Source organism: Montipora foliosa, chromosome 2, assembly GCF_036669935.1.
Source record: "Montipora foliosa isolate CH-2021 chromosome 2, ASM3666993v2, whole genome shotgun sequence".
NCBI lineage: Eukaryota > Metazoa > Cnidaria > Anthozoa > Scleractinia > Acroporidae > Montipora > Montipora foliosa.
The window spans coordinates 6660374-6680373 of record NC_090870.1 but is presented as its reverse complement, the minus strand read 5'-3'; the positions used below and the strand labels follow the sequence as shown (position 1 = coordinate 6680373).

General features: G+C 39.7%; 1 protein-coding gene and 1 non-coding gene across 3 annotated transcripts in view; both read left to right on the top strand.

Annotated features, from left to right (window-relative positions):
• Positions 1 to 20000, top strand: part of LOC137992250 (zinc finger RNA-binding protein-like) — a 20868-nt gene that overhangs the window by 583 nt on the left and 285 nt on the right. Inside the window, exons 1-16 of one of the 2 annotated variants that reach the window (XM_068837464.1) lie at positions 1 to 383; positions 2745 to 2915; positions 4105 to 4402; positions 5499 to 5549; positions 5641 to 5780; positions 5856 to 5977; positions 7778 to 7991; positions 9749 to 10061; positions 10593 to 10685; positions 12139 to 12197; positions 12779 to 12920; positions 14428 to 14507; positions 16312 to 16407; positions 17182 to 17293; positions 17717 to 17814; positions 19741 to 20000. The exon at positions 1 to 383 is cut by the window's left edge and continues 583 nt beyond it; the exon at positions 19741 to 20000 is cut by the window's right edge and continues 285 nt beyond it. In XM_068837464.1, the coding sequence (XP_068693565.1) occupies positions 1 to 383; positions 2745 to 2915; positions 4105 to 4402; positions 5499 to 5549; positions 5641 to 5780; positions 5856 to 5977; positions 7778 to 7991; positions 9749 to 10061; positions 10593 to 10685; positions 12139 to 12197; positions 12779 to 12920; positions 14428 to 14507; positions 16312 to 16407; positions 17182 to 17293; positions 17717 to 17814; positions 19741 to 19980 (2612 nt within the window). In that variant the 3' untranslated portion in view covers positions 19981 to 20000. Of the gene's footprint in view, positions 384 to 2744; positions 2916 to 4104; positions 4403 to 5498; positions 5550 to 5640; positions 5781 to 5855; positions 5978 to 7777; positions 7992 to 9748; positions 10062 to 10592; positions 10686 to 12138; positions 12198 to 12778; positions 12921 to 14427; positions 14508 to 16311; positions 16408 to 17181; positions 17294 to 17716; positions 17815 to 19740 lie in introns of those variants that run through there. The other variant, XM_068837465.1, reaches the window with a different exon arrangement.
• On the top strand, positions 17016 to 17084 carry LOC137993967 (small nucleolar RNA SNORD57). The gene has a single exon (XR_011122080.1). It is a non-coding gene; the product is annotated as a small nucleolar RNA SNORD57 (small nucleolar RNA).

The following is a 20000-nucleotide window of genomic DNA, read 5'->3' as shown; positions in this document are numbered from 1 at the left end:
CGGCGATCGCGAAAACACACCCGACTCAAGCTTATTCATCTCAATCGTCCACAGTTGCCTATCCATATCCCAATGCCCGCACTCAGACGACAGCTTACGGACAAACAAGCTCTTACAACACGGCAAGTTATGGAGGTGGCTCCGGTGGCGGTAACACTGGAGGATACCAGCCTCAAGCTTACGAGGCAGCCGTCTACAACGCCGCCGCGGCCTTTGTTCAGCAACATCATCATCAACAGCAACCTCAGAGGCAAGGTTGGAAGAACAAGATTGGTGCTGGGCAGCAAAAACCACCGATGGGAATGATGAAGCCGAAACCGCCGCCTAAACAACCTCAGCTTCATTACTGTGATGTTTGCAAGATTAGCTGCGCTGGACCCCAAGTAAGCTAATTAAAAATTAATGCAACGAAAAACACGTTTTCTTCTCGGCCTCGGCCTACTAAATGTGAATCTTTTGAGTTTCTTGTGCTCTGCGAATGCTTGAAATAAGTGGCAAGGGTGAAGTTAGACTAGGTTGATTCACAATCCAAAAGCTTCATGAAGTGAACACACATTTTGTCCAATGCTGAGCCAAACTCGATATGCCCAAGGCTCATAAATTAAAGTGAACCCATAATAGTTATGCTTCATTCTTTTATCTGCTAGCTGTAGAGGAACCAAGTGAACTACTAAATTTACAGATTTTTGGCAAGATTCTACTCAGCTTGTGTCCTTCTGTCATTCACTGCTGAGCAAAACTAGCCCAGCCAAACCCACCTATCTAGTGTGGATAGCTTTGTGCAATTTAAGTTGATAGTATTGTTGCTATCTGGTGGATAATTCACTTGGTTTTGAAACTTAAACAATATATTTTTGAAGGTATACTTGTTAGTCCACCTAACTTGTGTGGGTTCAAACGGACAATGAAGTGATAAGCGCAACTGTACCGTACCAGATGTGAAATATCACTTTCACTTGAATCAACTACACAGCCATAAAATTGACAACTTGTTTGCCTGGCAGGGCCCAAAATGAACTTTTTCCTCAAGGCAACATCTGGCTGCTAAATTTTCTAAAGTGGTTGCCAAGTCCATAAAATTAGTAGCTGTTTTTTTTCTCACAAATGAAAAAAAATTACATAAAAAATGCATTAAAATTGGCTTTTCTAAAATTTAAATCACTCAACAATAACACCAAATGAGAGCATGTGCAAAGTACTGCCACAGTTGCAAAATTATGGAATGTTGTGAGCCTGCCTGTAGCATTTTAAGCAAAACTGACACTTCACTCCACAGCAAAGGTGGCATATGTTGATGTAAGCATCATAGTTTTGCTTCAAACTTCAGTCATTCGCACCAATTTATCTGCCTTAAAGCTTAATTTAACGTGCCGGCAACCTTGCTTGACTTCACTGTTGCGCTGAAAATCTACGCCAAAAAATCATTCTTTACTGTGCTGCATTTACTGTACAACAAAACAACTCAAGCTGCAAAATTCTCAGCCTTAAATGATGAATTTCTGTACAAAACTGCTAATGATGAGCCCTTTGCTAAAAAGTTTTGTTTTTAAGTTTATGAGTAACAGACGCAAGTTGTTTGTATTTTTTTCAACTATCGGTGAGCGTCACGCTTTGCTTAAGTATTCACATCCAAAACGACAGAAGGGGTTGAATACTCAATTTTAAATGATGAATGGCTGTACAAAACTGCTAATGATGAGCCCTTTGCTTACGAGTTGTGTGTATTAGTTTACAACTAAACAGATACACTGGTACGAATTTTGTTTATATCGCTCTCAATGCTTTCATGTAAATTTCAATGTTGAAAAGGTTTTTGTGTCATTTGTCGATAGGTTTGTTTCTCCAAAAGTAAACTCTATGAAATTTTTTTTGGCTTTAAAATACAAATATCCAGCCTGAAGGACTTTGCGCCATTAGAATAAACATATGGTGATATTTTTTGCTCTTTTAATGACGCACTGTCCAACGAACATGCAAATTGTTTTCACGGTCATCACACCGGAAACGATTGAGAGTAAACAAAGACAAGGCGACAATAGGAGAGCTCATAAATACTAATGAGCCTTTTTGCATATGTGTTGACGCACATCCGCTTGTTTTGCGTATGCGTGTTTTTTGCGCATATTTTGGTTCGCTTATCTCCGAGCTGCAAGTGCCGTAAAGGTAGTATATGTGGAACCCCAAGTGATCTGTTTGCCAGCATGACAAGTAACTTTTGAATCTATCAGGTGTCCTCTTGTGGCGTGCCTCTAATGTCCAATCTTTTTTACCTTTCCATTGCTCAATCAGTACAGGAAGGCCTCAGTGAGATTTCCCTTTTCCCTGTAAAGACCCCATTGTAGTTTTTGATAGTTAAACATCAATAAAGAGAGGACACTGACTGTGTTCTGCCACTATATTAATTTTATGATGAAGAACAGGACATACATTTTCTAGTGGTTCTTATTTTGCATGCAGCCTATCACTTACATTAATTTTGGACCGGTCAGATTCACCTCACCATCTTTGTTTTTCGCGTACATGTAGAACACTTTCTAAATCAACCAAGACTACTGTGTATCTTTTTTGCAAGAACCCAATGACAGCTACCACCTGTACTTGGTTTTCATGTTTATTATGCAAAATAAAGCTGCTGATAGGGTGACCAGAGCATCTGAGAAACCCACTTTGAGAACACAACTAATCTACTCAATACATACAAGACCCTTGAAGTTCTGAATTTTAACCAGTCGTGATTTCCATAGACTTACAGAGAACATTTGGAAGGACAAAAACATAAGAAGAAAGAACAGGCTGCCAAACAAAAGGAGAAGGAATCTCTTCCTTCCAATGCTTATAGATGTGAACTGTGCGATGTTACCTGCACTGGGACCGATGCATATGCTGCACATCTGAAAGGATCAAAACATCAGAAGGTATTTGCCCTGCTCTTCTTGAATAATGTGTGGGTTCTTTTGCATCCCACAGGGTTATGAACATTGAAGGGTTGTGATGAGGTGTATGGTTTATCATCCTTGTCCGAGACTAACCATTTTGCCGATGTCATTACAAAGGCTCGTCAGCGTATAAAGACCCCGAGTGTGGGTCTGGCCATAGTTGAACACATGACCTCCTGCATGGTACTCTGATGCTCGACAGACAAGTCAGTGGGTTGGGGGTCATTTCCATAGGGAATGATAAGCGACAAAAGTCTCTTTTTGTACCTGACCTCAGTAGACTTAGGCAAACAGTAATAATATTATTTTAATCCAGCATCCAGCAGGGATGGCGCAGTGGTGAGAGCACTTGCCTCCCACCAATGTGGCCCAGGTTCGATTCCCAGACCCGACGCCATAAGTGGGTTGAGTTTGTGTTGGTTCTCTTCTCTGCTTCGAGGGTTTTTCTCCGGGTTCTCCGGTTTTCCCCACTCAGCAAAAACCAACATACAGCTCCAAGGTCACACATGGACTGTATAACGGCTGCCAGAGGCGCCTTTGTATGCTTTCGGTTCGACCTTGTTAAGCTGCGTCATTCCTGCACTTGTGACGGCGATTAGCCGCGACAATTATTACACAATTTTCCAGCAGACTCAGTGTAGTTTCCGTTTATAATAATTTCATGCAAAAATTAGCAAAGCAAAGTGCATTTAATATTGATTTTACAATGTGAATAAAACGTTGGTGAGAGCTCTAGCTACTAACTTGGAGCCTTAACCTGTACAATTTGGCATGATGACCTTTTAATGGTTTTTGTGTTGAAGATGCAGGGATATTGTACTCAGGAGTTTTCCGTGTTGTGCTTCTTTGTTTCGTAGATGAAACAACCCCGTACTCCTGGTAAATGTTTAGTTCAATAACAACCCAATGTTAGTGTGGTTGTTTGATGATACAAAGGGGATAAAGTTCGTTTTTTTAACCCATTGACTCCTGGGGTTCCTCATTGATGAGTAAAATTGTCTGGCGTTAGACAGTAAAATACTAAGTCTGGCCTGTTTAGGCTGGTTTTGGTATCAAAGGGTTAAAGATTTTGGCTCCATTCTCAAATATTCTTAAGCAGCCTTTTAAAGTAAACTTCATTTTGGGCACTATTACCAACCAAGTTGATACATGTACATCATTCCAAAAGGTTGTAAAACTGCACCAAAAGCTTGGGAAACCTATTCCAGAGCCAAGCCCACTAAAGGCTCCAGAAGCAAAGGATACGACCAAAGAGAATGGGGACAAGAAGGCTGGTGCAGGGAACAAGGGTGCGCAGGGAAAATCATCTCCCAAGAAGATGGCTGCCCCCAAGATAACTTTTGTTGGCGGCACAAAACTGACTTCGACTGGCATTGTCAAGAGTGATGCTGCGGCATTACCTGGTGCCGTGTCTGGTAACAGTAATGCTGTGGCAACATCAGGAAACGAAGTGGAGATGGAGGAGGGTCAGTGTTTTACTGTAACCTTAAATTAAAGTAATGATAGTCAGGAGCCAACATTACAAGATAACGGTTTGACACTTGCTATTTTTGATGTCTTGTTCAAGATATTTCGGCTGGTGCTTGAGCCTTCATCAGGTGAATTATTAACCTTAGTACATGGGATTCAGTGTTTTATTTTTGAGATTTATCTCAGGGAGGTTTAACTGTATCTTCTTTGGAAACGGTACAGTAACCATCCACACTAAAACATTTTTGTAGGAAAACATAGTACTTTCTACAATTGCCGACAAAGATGAAGGCTTTTGCATGTGGTTTGAAAAGTAGGGACTTTTTCCTGGGTATCTTTCTGAAAATACCCCTGTTTTAGATTTTGGCAGGTAATGTCAGAGCACAGAAAAGTTTCGGAAATGCGAGTGTGGATAAATCAAAATGAAAAGTAAAAAAAAAAACAGTGATGTGAAGAGCATGGTTTAGTTTAGTTTATTGAGATTTGTCACCACAAAATACATACATTATCATAACAGTAGTATGACGTGACCGGAGAGACGAACAGGGCGGAGCCCCAATTGCAACGTATCCCATGTATCGTATTGCATGGGGAAGGTTTAGTGTGGATGAAAAATAATTTGCTGTGTTGTTGCTAAAATAAAAATGGAAAATGATGAAAATGCAGTATTGCAGATCAGGCCCATCTTTTAAATTTTGCTACAGGGCATGCATTAAGATGGCATTTGTCCTGGTACTAGTTTGGTTTGTAGCAGCGGCTTTTCTACCCCTAGAATTTGATGCCATTGGGGTTCAATTGTATATCCCCTTGCAAGTATGTTTTTTTGGAATTGACCTAACCGGTTTCCAGTTATCTCATCTTGTCTCTTGCCTTTACCAACAAAACGTTCTTAAACCATGGCCCTGTTGAGTTTTTGGAGAGGCCTGTCCATTTTAAAGAAACTTGTAAGACAGTTAAATGGACCTCTTTCACATTGTTGTTGGTTGGGAGGGGATGGCAGAGCTTTCACCATAATCTGTTTGGGTTAAGTAACCAGTTATTTTGTTGGATGTCAATAATTTGTTCATTATTTTTAATGTGTTCATTTTACAGAGAAATTTGACTTGGCAAATTATACTGGGGTTGACAAGAGCAAGATTGTAGGTATGTTAAACACAATCTTCCTTGAATTTGGCTTAATATTATATTATTCAGTTATGTTGGTTTTCTTTAATTTGTTCGATTGGATCTCTAGGTGGAGAATTCTTGGAGGAGATTAAAAACGATGAGGGAAAGGTTGTTAGTTTCCACTGCAAATTGTGTGAGTGCAAGTTCAATGACCCAAATGCTAAGGAGGCACATTTAGCTGGACGCCGCCATCGATTATCCTACAAGGTTAGACTTCTTTTTAAGGATTGCATGAAATTAGGCCTTTTGGGTGAATGTCATGTCCTTTTCTAATTTCTTTAGAAAAAAGTCCAACCCGATCTTGTGGTTGATACTAAACCCAGTGGACGTAGCCGCCTCAGTAAGGGACAAGAAGACAAGTTTCGCCGACAGTGGGAACAAGAGCAGTATTGGCAGTGGAAAAAGTAAGATCTTTTAGCCTCCTTTGATTGTTTGTGATACAGCTTGAATTGGTAGCTGGTATGGCATTCAACTGAGAATAGGTTTGTTTACATAGCATTTTTGAAAGGGCACTACAAGTGAAAAAGAACTTTATTCATTCACTTCAATGAAAGGGAAGGATACCAGAGGTTATCGCGATCGAGGGTATCCACCTGCAGCCAGATGTAATTGACTGAGAGTTGATTTTATTATTATTATTATTATTATTATTGGAACTCATTAAACTGATTATGGCATAAGCATGCCGAAACATGTCTTTTAAAAAAGTTGTCTGTTTCCTACAGTATTTATCATACTTGCTACTATTGCGACCTTATGGAAATATTATTATTATTATTATTATAAAATTTAACATCATGTTCTGGCTGTTGTCATTGCCGTCTTTTCTTCTGTTAGGCGAGTCATAACAAATGACCAAAGGCTAACAGAATTGTCTCTTCTTCACATTTCCAACACTTTCCTCAAAATCCTTGCAGTTCCCAACAAAGCAGTTTTTTAAATTACGCCAACATTGAATGGTATCCCTAGCTTTTCAATCCACCTATCAAATCCTTTGGTGACACTTCTAAGGGCTCCTGTCACTACAGGTACGACTTCTACCATTTTGAGTTTCCACAATCTTCCGATCTCTCTCTTCAAGTCCTGGTATTTTTCCACCTTTTCCCTTGCTTTTTCCCCTACTCTTACATCAGCTGGTACAGCAATATCGATGATTATTATGATGATGATGATGATTATTATTATTATCATTATTATTAGACAGAATGAACAGTAGAAGGAGTTTCCCAAAATTTCTGTCCTAATTCATTATGCAAAAACAATTCTTATTGGAAAAACAAAGTACAGGAATGCTCAGATTCTTGTAGACCTGAAGTGAAGTTTTAAGATTTATGTGAAAAATGTACATGTACCCAAGAGTAACACGAAAAAAAGGATGAAATTGCTTTGTAAGTTGTCTGTGGACAATACTCTGCAAAAAAAAAATTGAATTCCTTTTGACTGAAGGGCCTAAAGCGATGGGGTTGTTTTGTACGCTTTAATAATTGTGGACTCAAAATAATTTTGTTGTGTGAAGATTTCGGATAGACAAAGCGTGTTACAGTTGTTGGTTTTCCTGACATTCCATCACGTGTCGGGTAGTCTGAATTTTAATATGCCGACTCGAGACAAACGAAAACAAATGTTGATTTAAACGACAACTGTACTACATGTATATCTCTCCCGTTGCCAAACTGCTTACGATTCACATTTTCGTGTTTCCTGAGAGCAAAGTTAACAGTCTAATTAATTTCGGCGCACACCAGCAAGCTGTATGTCGACTTTTCAGTCAACAACGACTAGACGCTTTTACGTCTGATAAAATGCGTGTTTGTTATGCATCTGGGGCTTTCACAAACAAATCCAAAAGGCCAATTAAGAGCGCGCGCGATCCTAAAGTTGATGTACTTACAGACTTTTTTAACTCGCGCGCGACGCGATTCCTGTAGCGCGCGACGCGATTCCTTTAGCGCGCGATGCGATTCCTTTAGCGCGCGATGCGATTCCTGTAGCGCGCGACGCGATTCCTGTAGCGTGCGACGAGATTCCTTTAGCGCGCGACGCGATTCCTGTAGCGCGCGACGCGAATCGCGTCGCGCGCGAGGGTGGTAACTTACATTTGAGCGGTACTGTAGGATGTTGAACACATCTGTGTAAATTTTTGAGCCAAAGAAGACCTGTTTTAGGAAAGTCAAAATTGAATGCATCATGTGATTTGTTAATAGGGGAAGGCAAGAGGAAGACTTGCGCCGCTGGGAAGAAGAGGAATATTACAGGAGAATTGCTGAAGAGGAGAGATTCTGGGAAGAGGAACATCGGCGTCGTTTTGAAGCTGAATTCTTTGAAGGATGGGGTCCTGGCCGAATGGGACCACCAAGAGGACCTCCTGGACCGATGGGACCTCGCCCACTTATGGAGGGAGTTGGAGAAATGGGACCGGTAAGAAGTAGCACCCTATTTTAAATATGCAAAGTAATGACAAAAGTAGTGACTGCAGTAATAATCATGTACAGTAATTTGCATTGCCATTGTTTTTGAACAAAAAATGTGACCTTTCGCGTGAAAAGGGAGCTTATAGATTTCATGGTGAACCGTGAAATTTATTTCAATGTCACGGCACATGAATTTAATATTTCACTCCTGAAATTTCACAGGGTGTTCACTCTTGTTCCAAACCTTTGCACTATGCTCAGTGAAAAAGTTCACGTCCGCAATGAAGTGAAATCGTAGACTGCGAAATTAAGTCATGTTCAACTTAACTTATGTTAAGGCTGTGAAATTATGTTGCTGTGCGATCCAGAATAACAGGAAAATTTTGTGGTCTGGTTTTGCAATTAAAATTGTGTTAAGTCAACTTTATAGTAAACAAAAATTAATGAGCATCAAAAGGTTTATGTCAATTGTTCTTTCACACTCGAAACCTGCCAGAAATCCTAACGCAACATATTGATAATGAAGTTAATTAATTTTGAGGAGGATTTTTCTTCATGGCCCGGCAGGAATGATTTCATGGTGGTATGATAGAATTTCATGCCGAGTTCATGCCGTTTTAAAGGTATTTCACGGAAATTCAGCTTAGTACGAAGTAAGCTTTCTTTTCCTTTTATTTTCCGTTTATGTGACTGCTTATGATACACTGTTTGTTGATCAGTGAGTGAAACTTTGTAAACAATGAAATATGCTCGGTAGAAGTGAACTTTCTTTGGAATCGCCAAATTCAATGATGTTTTTATGTACAAAGGTGCTGCAGATTTATTGTAGGCGTGTTATCGTGGAAAATTGGTCTTTTACCAACACTGTCTGCATTTTAGATACTTAACAAAAGATAGGGTGCAAGCATCAAGCCCACTGAACTTGCCCGTTTCTTAACATCGTTCAAAGTTCAATTCCTGTAGCACATGACGTGAACCGTGTCTTACCTGAGGGTGGTAACTTACATTTGAGTGGTACTGTAGAATCCAAAATAATTTCTTAAACATTTCTCGAAGTTCTGCCAACAGGCCACTTTCGAAAATACCATAATACTCAAGTTCAAGTCTATTATTACAAAATATTATCTTAGCTATTACAAAATAATCACTCACTATGAAAGTACTTACAAAATATTACACATTTGTAAAATGTGTATTCCTTATTAATGTATGCCCCATACTTTATTTTGATTACAAGTACATAATAACATAGCAGGCAAAATTACTGAATGCTGATTGGTCAATGAAGAGGGCAAAATTACTTGCTCCCAATTGGTTGAGCACCCAAAATACTTGCTCCTGATTGGCTGAGCGCACTGCCTTGACATTAAGTTGGTTTCTTCATCTTGAGCGCAACAACTTCATCTTCTCTTAAGTTTGTTTTTTAATTTGTGTTGCATTCGCTAAAAAAAGGCCTATCCCTCCATTTTTTGAATAAGAATTGTTTCCAGTTACTCTTGGGACTTGCAATGGTCCCAAGAGAAAACAAAAACAATTCTTATGCAAAATGTGGAGGATAAAAAAAAGAGTATTATGGCATTTTTGAAAGTGCCCCATGGCGATATTTCTTTTACGTCACCCATTGCTATAAATTTGCCAACCAGAAGCTAATTGACTTTTGAAACAATGACTTCTTTTGTCCTTTGGTTGGCAAATTTCAATATCAAAAGAAATGTGTCATCAATGTTTGTAAACACGACATATCGCTGTGTTGTTCTCTTAAAGCCGCAGCCTATGGGGCGACCAAGATACGATACACCTGATGACCGTCTAGTGATGGCCAAGCACTCCAGTATTTACCCCAATGAGCAGGAGCTACAGGCTGTACAGAAGATTGTGTCTGCCTCTGAGAAGGCTCTGAAGCTTGTCTCTGATCTGATTGCTGAACAAGATCTGGCTGCCATGCCAAAGAAAGATGACAATGAAGAGGGAAAAGAAGAAGCAAAAATGGAAGTTAAGGAAGCAGAAGAGAACAGTGAGGAAAAAACAGAGTCTAGTGAAGAGAAGAAGGATGCTAACAAGCCTTCCTCACCACCACGTAAGTTAGACAGCTGTGTTGTAAAGTTTGTAAATGTCATGGCATCCATTTTCTGGGCTTTGAATGCCCTAGGATCTGAATGAGGTTCACAGTAAGTAGGGGAGAGATTATTCTCTTTCTTTGACTTTAATGGGACAATTGGTGCTGTGGAAAAATGAGTTTGAAGCAATGACTGCAATAATATTGTTATTGCTATCACTAACTGATTTTAGATCGGGGCTTGGTGCATTGAAGTATCAAGGCATTCTTGAAAAGCAGGTTTATCATAGCATTTGTTATTCATATAGTTTTTAACATTTTATTTTGACTAGAGTAATATGAATGGTAATTATTGCATTTTAGTTTGTGATACCACGAATAATGTGTAAATGTGTAAAGATACATGTGTAGCATTATCTTCTTACCAACTAAAGGCGATTTGTGCTGCAGCCATTTAACTGAATGAGAATTATATTACTACTGTGGTAGTTGTATTTTTACAACATGTGTACCTCAAAACCAACCTAACCAGCATTGTCTCTATCGTGACAGGTGCTCTTAAGGGAGTCATGAGAGTTGGAGTGCTAGCAAAAGGCTTGCTGCTTCATGAACGCCTTGATGTAAATTTAGTGGTGCTTTGTCATGGTGAGGAGAAGTTTTTTTTTCATTGTCAGGATAATTAGAGATTCATTTTGTCCACTTGTGATATCACTGGCTTCTTTCAAGGGCCCTCCTGTAGACCTTAACCTTTTTACCCCTGAGGGGCTCCCCATTGACGAGTAAAATCGTTTGGCATTAGACAGAGTAAAGTCTATAAGTGTCACTCTTAGGAGGGAAAGGGTTAAGGCTTCCTGAGGTGTCCTTACCTCAAACTCATGTCCCAAATCATTTCCTTACACTCTGACGAGTGAATGAATGAAAATTGGTGATTGTTTTGGAACATTTTCTGGCTTGACAGTTTGACAGTAAAGGGCAAAACTTGTGCAACGGGTAGGCTCACTTGATTTAGCATCAGCAGGGATGTAGCTAAGATTAAATCCATCTGGTTGAAGGTTCTATTGAGGTGGTAAGTTCATGCTCTTAGCATCAAAGGGACCTGGTAACAAAATTGTTCCCACTGTCTCGCAACACCCAGCATTCTTCAAGATGGCGATTACAGGGAAAGAGAAGACACTCACAACAGTACTTAAAACAACACTTTTATTTCATTTCCAGTATCATTAAATTCTAGTTGTAATTCCATATACTGGCGGATATTCAATTCTTTTGTTAACACATCAAATGACTTGTAAACTCTGTGGAGAATAATTTGTGATCTGCTCAGTCGCTTCGATCCAGTCGCTAGGATCTAAAATCCGACCAGTGATCACCCCTTTCTCGTGCTGAGATTTTCGCCAGCAGCTGGCGCTTAGGGACATCCCTGCATTAGACCGATCTGCCTGAGGTCTTAGGTTAGAACCTTAGTTGTACAAACTCTGATCTGAAAATAAGTGAGGAGAAAGTGCTTCCTTTGTCAGTTATTGCAACTACTGATGGTTACACATTCAAGTCTTCTTTAATGAGGACTATAAACCATAGGCCCTGTTTCGAAACCTGTGTTTGCAAACTCTGAGTCTCTAACCCATGCACTATTTGAAAAGAGAGCTGAACAGAGTTATAGAGTTGTGGGTCTGTCTTTGTAAAGGGCACACTATCAATAGTATTTTAAGCTTTGTTCTGTTGTGTGGCTCCCACCACTTGTGTTTAAACTCTCATTACAGCCATTTAGAAATCACTGGTGATCCTTGCAATCTGATTGGCTCTCAGCAGTGCAATTTATTCCTGGTGTCGCACTTTTTTTTCCCCTCTAAATCACACCATTTCCAAGGAACACTAAAACAAAACAACCAATCAAATTTCAAGGCTTGTTTAAGGTAACCAATCAAATTGCAAGAAAATGAAAGACAAAGAAATTCATTGTGTGGTGACTTTTGCAACTTTTGTTCTCAACTGGATCAATAAAACTAATATTGCTACTGACTATAATCTGTATTTTAGCGATTAAAATTTTTATGTAGCTGTCTTCTTTTATCAGCATTATAATTTTTTTCCCATCTAGACAAGCCAACCAGGATGTTGTTAAAGAGAGTGGCCGACCTTTTGCCAGAACATATTGCTGTAAGTGTGCCTGATTTGTTAACACAATTTGACCTTTGTGGTGAACCTTCAGGTGTAGGCTCGAGTTGATAGTAGCACAACGAGTGATAATCTGGGTTAAATAGAATGCCAACACAAACACACAGCTTTTGACACACTGCATCTGGGTCATGTCAGTGTAGCCCTGTGAAGGTATTAGCGCACATGTCTGTTGGTTAAAATTAATAGTGTTTTTACCAAGTTGTCATCATGTACACACTGTTTGGTTTGCTTTTGTTGCTACATACCATTTGCTTTGAATAGAAATGAACAAAATAGATTTAAAATCACTCTCTTAAATTTAAGTGTTGTTAATCCTCATGGTGCAAAGGAAGCTTTATTGATGGAAATCTGTACATGTAACAGCAATTCAAGTCACATCAAATTCGTGAAATGTTGTCTGTTTTTATGAATTGGGTAAACTCGTGTCCACAGGAAAAAAGGTTTGTGTATCAGACTCAGACTTGAGACACATTGTGTGTTGTCACCTTCATGTCCCTGCTCCCTGTTTATGAATGCAAGCCAATATTATTGTTTCACATTGTTTTTATTTTTCCTTGCAGAAAGTCACCGAAGAGAAGTATGAAGTGAAAACAGTGCCCGAAGAAGCTGCTCTTAAGATCATCACTCCCGTTGATCCCAAAGTGGTTGTCACTATCACGCTGACATCGCCTGTCATGCGTGAAGGAGATGAGAATGAACATGGTACCTGTTTTAAGTCGTTTTATTACGTTATGGGGCCCTTAATAAGCCTTGTCTTCAATGTAACAGTACCAATAGATGCTTGTTTCCTTTCATTCAGCTTATTCGGAAAGCTCAGTAGTTAAAGCTGTTCTTTTTCAGTGGAAAACTCACAACATTAGATTCTGAGTTGTGAAAAAAAGGTGTTTGTTACAAGTTTTAAAATCTTATGAAGGGCCCTTTGAGTTTAGATCAACCAGTAGTTCTAGCAAGCTAGTTTGCTTTTGAGGAACATACAATCAAAATTTCTTTCGACAAGTGAGTACGACAGAACTCCCTTATGTTTTATGACTCTTTTTCTCTTGCATTGATGAACTGAAGGTTGTGGACTTTCTCTAAAATCATCAATGATGTCGTAAATCATTTCTATGGTTGGCATTTTAAAGCCTTGTTGGAGTAGGTTTATATCCCTGAGAAAATGTCAAAAGTAAATGATTGGCTTTTCAAAATGAATGACTTGTTTTAAGAAAGTTAACTTTTAAAGAGCTAAATTAGTACTTCATGGAAAACTTATCTCCACTTTGAGCATTGTTAAGCCTGGTTTCAGTACTCCAGGCCACTTGTATTTACATCTCTGATTCAGTGTTCCTCTAAAGTTGAAATCTATTTGATAAAGCAGGGTAAAGAATACATTATTGCAACTGAGAAGCAATGCCTGTGCACAAAGCTTAACAGCCTTGTGCTTCATAATCATTTTGATGTTGTTGCAAATCTGCAGAATTATCTGTCTAATTCTTGTACACTCAGATGACCTCTGACCGTGCTACAGTGTGGTGTGAGGAGGTGGAAAGATTCTGGGCTTTGTTTGTTTGTTTGTTGTATTTTGCTGTGTTTATGTCAACATTGGTAGAGTTTTCATGTGCATCAAGGCTTGCGTGGATATTCTTACCGGCTCCAAATGTCTTTGGAGCCTTTATATAAATTATTGTTTGGTTACTTAAGTTTTTTTTTTTTCATATTCTGGTCTTAAGACTTGCAATTGAATATTGTCTTTCGTAGAACAGTACAATCAGTATGCGTGCCCACCACTTCAGTGGACAGCAGTTCTTCTCATTAAAAGGCAAAAATCAATCAAGGGCTTGCATCGTCAATAGTTTGGTAGTTGTATATACTGCGCATGTACTTAAGCAATGCAGCCTGAATTCCTGTTAAGGCAGAGAATCTGCCAAAAGTAGCTTTTCACCACTTTGTAGTTCTGAAGGAGTTCGTGAATTTAACAGCAGAATGGCATGTAACTCACTAAAATCTGGTGTCAAATTGCATAGTCAGTGAAGCCAACCACATTCATTTTGATCAAATTTGAAAATAACCCATGCAGAAACTCGCCAATGTTAAAAGCCTGTTTCGTCTTTGTCTGACTGTGTGTCCTACCTGTTCGTTTTTGTTTGTATTTGTGTTTGGAGTGTTGTGTATTTGATAATGCTGAGACATCTTTTCATCTCCTACTTGTCCACTCAATTCTCACCCGTAGCTGAAGATGATCCTCAAGTGCTGGACAGGCCAAAATGCTTAGCTGCATTGGCATCGCTACGACATGCTAAATGGTTTCAGGTTCGGCTCATTTGCTGTATGTTTTAAGAGGAATTGTCACATTCTCTTGCATGTATTGCTGTGTTTCTGCTGTTGGAAATACATCTGCTATACAAGAGCGGACTGCTAAGAAAAGTCTAACAGCCTTCAAGTGTGGCTAAAATAATGAATAAGATTTTTGATGGGTAAAAATAAGGCTTCCACCAGAAATAAACATAAACATAAGGCTTTCCTTTTTAAAGAGCAGTGTTTGTTGTTTGAATGGCACTTTCATTGCTCACGTTGTCCAAGGAATGGTACTCCTTTATAGAGGACTCTTTGCCGAAAGAGAGCAACATTGACACAAAACTGAAATAACCATTTTTTCTATGACCTTATTTCAGCAACAAGTAGTCCATTGATTGTCGTGATCAGATTTGTTTCCAACAAGAGTGCTTCATAATTATTATTGGTTAATTGAGCAGTTTATTCTTATTTTTGATTGTGTTGTAATTTAATGTTTTGAGCAGTTTGACAGTTGTTGCCCTGCCCAGGTATGTATGTACTGTATCATGAACAAGCATGTGACACTTCCTCTTTTGGGTGACTCTTGTCTCGTAAGAGACCTGTGGTTTTTCCACAATAACATGCGTACATTTAAAATAATTAATTTGTCTTTATGTTGTGAAAGAGCATTTCATTTTGCTTGTGAAGTGCTGGTTTGCATTTTAAGTTCCGTGTTGTTTATTTTTACTAATCTTCCAGTGTATAATTTTACTAACCATTTATGTCATGATAACTAAACAGGCTCTTTTGTTATTTGGGAGTTTAAGCAAGCGCGTTTTTTGAGACGCGGACGGCAACCGGAAGTGAGCTGTTTTCCCTTTTAACTTGTTTTCACACAACGACATTTATATTGCGAAGTGTCTTCTGCCCTGGCATGTGGAATATTTACTTGCGGTTGCTTTCAGCCTCTCAAGGACGTCTCCAGCTTAAGCTCCCTATTGTGACCTAAATTGCTGTGCCTGCAATTGTGTTCTCATGTGTGGAGGACCAACACTTGAGTCCAGAAATGCACGCACGTTATTTTTCTATGAAGCTCTCGAGGTTTATTGTTAGGTCTCAATGTCTATTTACAATTTAGGCTTAGGGAATATGGGTGATTAGTATATACTAAAACAGTGGATAGCGTTGAACGCGGGCGCTGATTGGCTCGTCAAACTCCGAATATCCCGTGCTATTTACCTCCAAGCAACTCGGGAAAAAATGGCGTCCCGATTTGCATCCGTGACAAGTGAAGAAAACATCCAAATTAATTTTTTGTGCTGTATATTATCTCTTTGTTTTAGTATGTACTAAAACAACTATTCACCTCAGTGTCGGTAGCTAGCGTTGGATATTTACTTTATTAAGGGAGGGGGGTAGGGGGGTGGTCAGGATACTGTGATCTATTTCAGGTTGAGTTTACATCACACAATGCCGCTTCTGAAAATGTGAGAGTAATCATGCACTTATCCCTCTGCTTATTGGTCGAAGGGATCACGTTAAATATTTACTTTTATTATATAAACACCAATGAAATACCAAGTGAGCTTTCACGCGAAAACATGATATCTTCACACGTGAAGATAACATGTTATTTTCACACGTGAAAAGATCCCTGTTGTTGTGGTTACATATGAAAATCGCACCTTTCGATGTCTTTCGTGAAGTTATTTGGTATTTCAATTCATTGGTGTTATATAATAAAGAAAATGTTACATGGCCGCTTGAAGATACGAAATTTCTCTTCTCGTTTTCTCCATTTTCTTCTTCGTTTGTGCTGACTCTGTTTTGCTATCCTTAGGCAAAGGCCAACGGTTTGCAGTCCTGTGTCATTATTATACGCGTCATGCGTGATCTTTGTCAGAGAATTCCAGCCTTTGCCCCACTGAATAACTGGGTGAGCTGCTCAAGTCTTTGTACACTTAATGGGGCACTATTACAGCTGATGTAATGATTTATTGTCAAAATTTGACCCGGCACCGGTGGCTCAGTTTGTTGAGCACTGTGCATTCACGTGGGAGGTCGTGAGTTCAACTGCGGTCGGACCAACACTCAGGGTTGTCGCATGCGTTTTTTGGGGCAAGGAAATAGTCCGTTTATCATGCACGTCAGTGCACGACCATGTATGTCAGGTAACTCCACCTGCTTCTTATATTTAGTCTGTGAGAAATGTTTGTGATGTTAATTGTTTTATGTTCTCAAGCAAAACTTTGCCCTAATTATTTTTATTTAACAATTCGAGAAAAGCGGCCGTTGTCGATTTGGAATTATTTTTGTTTCCATTTTTCTATGTATTTTTTTTTTCATAAGCACTTGTCAAAACAACTTGTACTGAAGTGGTCCCTCATTGCATCGATTCATGCTGGCAGTATATCCGGCTTACAAGCCCTAGGTTTGCTTAACGTCGCAAACGGCTTGGTATTGCTACATGCCTAAAGGGGATTTGTACCTGTACTGTAGGGCCTTTTAAAGTGAATTTGATAGTGTTCAATTGGATATAAAGGGCCTAAGTGATGAACAGCTTTTTGCCTGACCTTTTGTGGAGGGAAAAATCTGATTTAATGAGACTGATAGGCCTTCTGCACAAATGACTTTAAAATCTTTCTTGTATTGTACCCATTTTTCAGCTGGAGGGATTATTGCTGAACCCTTTTTTTCCAATTTCTCGTAGGCCCTGGAGTTGCTGGTGGAGAAGGCCGTGAGTAGCAGCCAACAGCCACTAGGACCTGGCGAAGCTTTCCGTCGTGTGTTGGAATGTATCTCCACTGGCCTTCTTTTGGAAGGTAACATTTTGTTGGGTTTTTTTCGTAGAGTGTCAAAGCGAAGGGAACGCCACAAAGGGGCTTGGAAAAAAAATACAAATTTAGCCTGAGATTTCCTTTTGAAGAAATTGCTCTCCATGTGTAAGTGAGTTTAACGTTTTACTGTGGGTCCTTTCTAAAAGAAATTGCGCAAGAAAAACTTTATTCTTGATGTACGAGGCTTGTATGGATCGTTTCGTCCAAGAGTGCAAAGAGTAGCGCTGTCTTTGTAATTTTTATCACCATTTCAACCAAATTCCCCGTTGTCCACAGCAGTGGTAAAAGATCGTCAGTTTGGGAGATTGTATTATTTGTTTGTTTAATTTTTTTTTCCATGCAAGTCCTGTTTTTAGTTAGGTGTAGTTTCAAGCAAATGAACTGTTGTTTGTTGCGTTCTTGACACAGGAGGCCCAGGGGTGTGTGATCCTTGCGAGAAGGATACTATAGATGCCTTGGGAGAGGTTTCCATGCAGGAGAGAGAAGATCTTACAGCTTCAGCGCAGGTTCGTCAGCGTTACTGTCCAATTCTTTGCAGAGGTTTTCAGCTTGTGGTATCGGCAAGTGTGTTTTTTTTACAAGCTTTACTGTATTTTGACGGGCCCGAAAGGCGTGTTAAAGTGCAAATCATCGATTTATTTTTCACTTGTTACAAATAATTAAAGAAAAGAAACATTGTTCGGGGAAGTGTGGCAGTTTTTACGTGGCGCTCGCGATTAAATTTATTCTAATCTATGTGAAAGTATATTAAACTAACAGCACAAATAACTGTATGTTTAATTTCGCGGAAGATTTGTACTCGATTCGTGCCTTTTTTGTTCTATAACGTACGGGCGTTTTAAAGAATTCATTACGTTTTGGAATGTGAAAACTACCAAAAATCAACATCAAGCTAAGACGTTAATTTAATTTTTTTCAGTGAGTGCTTGCCTTGGCAGTACTGTAAATTAAGCCTGGCTTGTGCAACTTCCTGAAAGGGGTTTTTAGGTGGGCCTGTAACGAGGGATTTTATAGGTAAAAAAGCGTTTGGAAATGAGCAAGAATAGTGTTCGGGATCTCAAATGTGCACAAAACATCATGCAGATTCGAATTCAATTAAAAATTTGCAACAAAATACTGTGGCAACAAAGTGCATCTTCGCTGTCAATATTAGTTTGTTGTCTAGTTCATAGCGGTGAAACCCTCTTGTTTTCAAGGTCGTCGGTAGAACTAGAAGGTAGCAACTGTAATGTTCTACATTTTTCCCTTAAGGCCTTCGCAGACGAGGAAACATTGTCGCGGAAACATTTGTTGCGCCAAGCAACATTTGCTTCCCGAGACGCAAAAAAATTAATGTCCTGAATTTCGTCATAAACTTTTTGCTTCCTCAGCTGGTGGCTCCTCGTTTGCGCGCGTGGGAAACATATGGGAAAGGTTTCCTCATGTACGGGGGCCTCAAAACCCAGCGAGGGCTTAAAGTATTCTCGGTTTTCACATGACGTCACGACCGCCATGTTGGTGCCCAAAACAAAGAAAAGGCGGCCATGTTGGTGCCCCGACCAAATCCTCCGGGAATTTAACTCTATTATTATGCAAACGCTTCCTTTTGTTTTCGTTGAAAAACATGGCTGTTGATCACGTGAGTGAAAACCAGCAATTGGTGAAATGCCCCGTTAAGCACTGTCCACCTCTACACGTGTGGTTCGGGTTCGATTTCTTGAATCCTTGTTACTCACGCGTCGAGTTTTTTTGGTTTCTCGGCTCTTCTCTTAAAGGCTGTTTTCTCTTGGTACTCTAATTTCAGCGAACATTTCGCAATTTTCAATTCGACCTGGGCCGCATGGATACCTCTGATTGAGTTCGCGTGAGCTTCGTTGGTATACAAATTTCATCTACCGGGGTCTATTAGTTATTATTAAAAACTGGATCATTGGATAATGCAATTCGAGAGTTTTGATTGGCTAAGCCATCATGGGTTATGAGCCATTATGCCATGATCTACAAACACGGCAAGCATACGCGTGATTTTTTGGGCTATTTTATTTTTGTTGTAGTCTAGTTTTCTATATTTTGGGGGCGTTTTAATAAAACAATTATTCCCCTCGCGCTTGTTGGATATGAGATGATTATAGCCAACTCGGCGCTACGCGCCTCGTTGGCTATCTATCATCTCATATCCAACAAGCGCGAGTGGAATAATTGTTAACCATTATTTCAATAGGGTGAATGCACCCTTTCGACAATTCAGTCTTGGCAGTATGGCGTTCCAAAACCCAAGTTTGAAGGCCAAGCTCAGAGCATCCGAACTAGTAATCAGAATTGGGTCGTAGGTTCGTGTGGTGAAATATAGCACTCGGATTTTTTCCGAGTATTCCCGAATCACCAGAGAAAATGTTTTTTCTTTAATGACTTTCATTTTTTGTGACACGTTGTTTACTTAATTCTTTAATCAGCACGCGCTACGTCTCACTGCGTTCAGACAGCTACACAAAGTCCTTGGCATTGACCCCTTACCAGCTGGACCAAAGTTTCGACGCAACCGAGGTGGAAGGACGTTCAAGAGAAGACGGGAAGACAGCGGACAGGGAGAAGAGGGAGCGAAGAAGGAGAAAAAGGAAGGCGAGGGGGAGAGCGTGGCGGAGTCGATGGAGGTGTCCTCTGGGGGTGGTGCTGAGGCCAAAACGGACGCTTGAATACCTTCGTTAGATCGTGT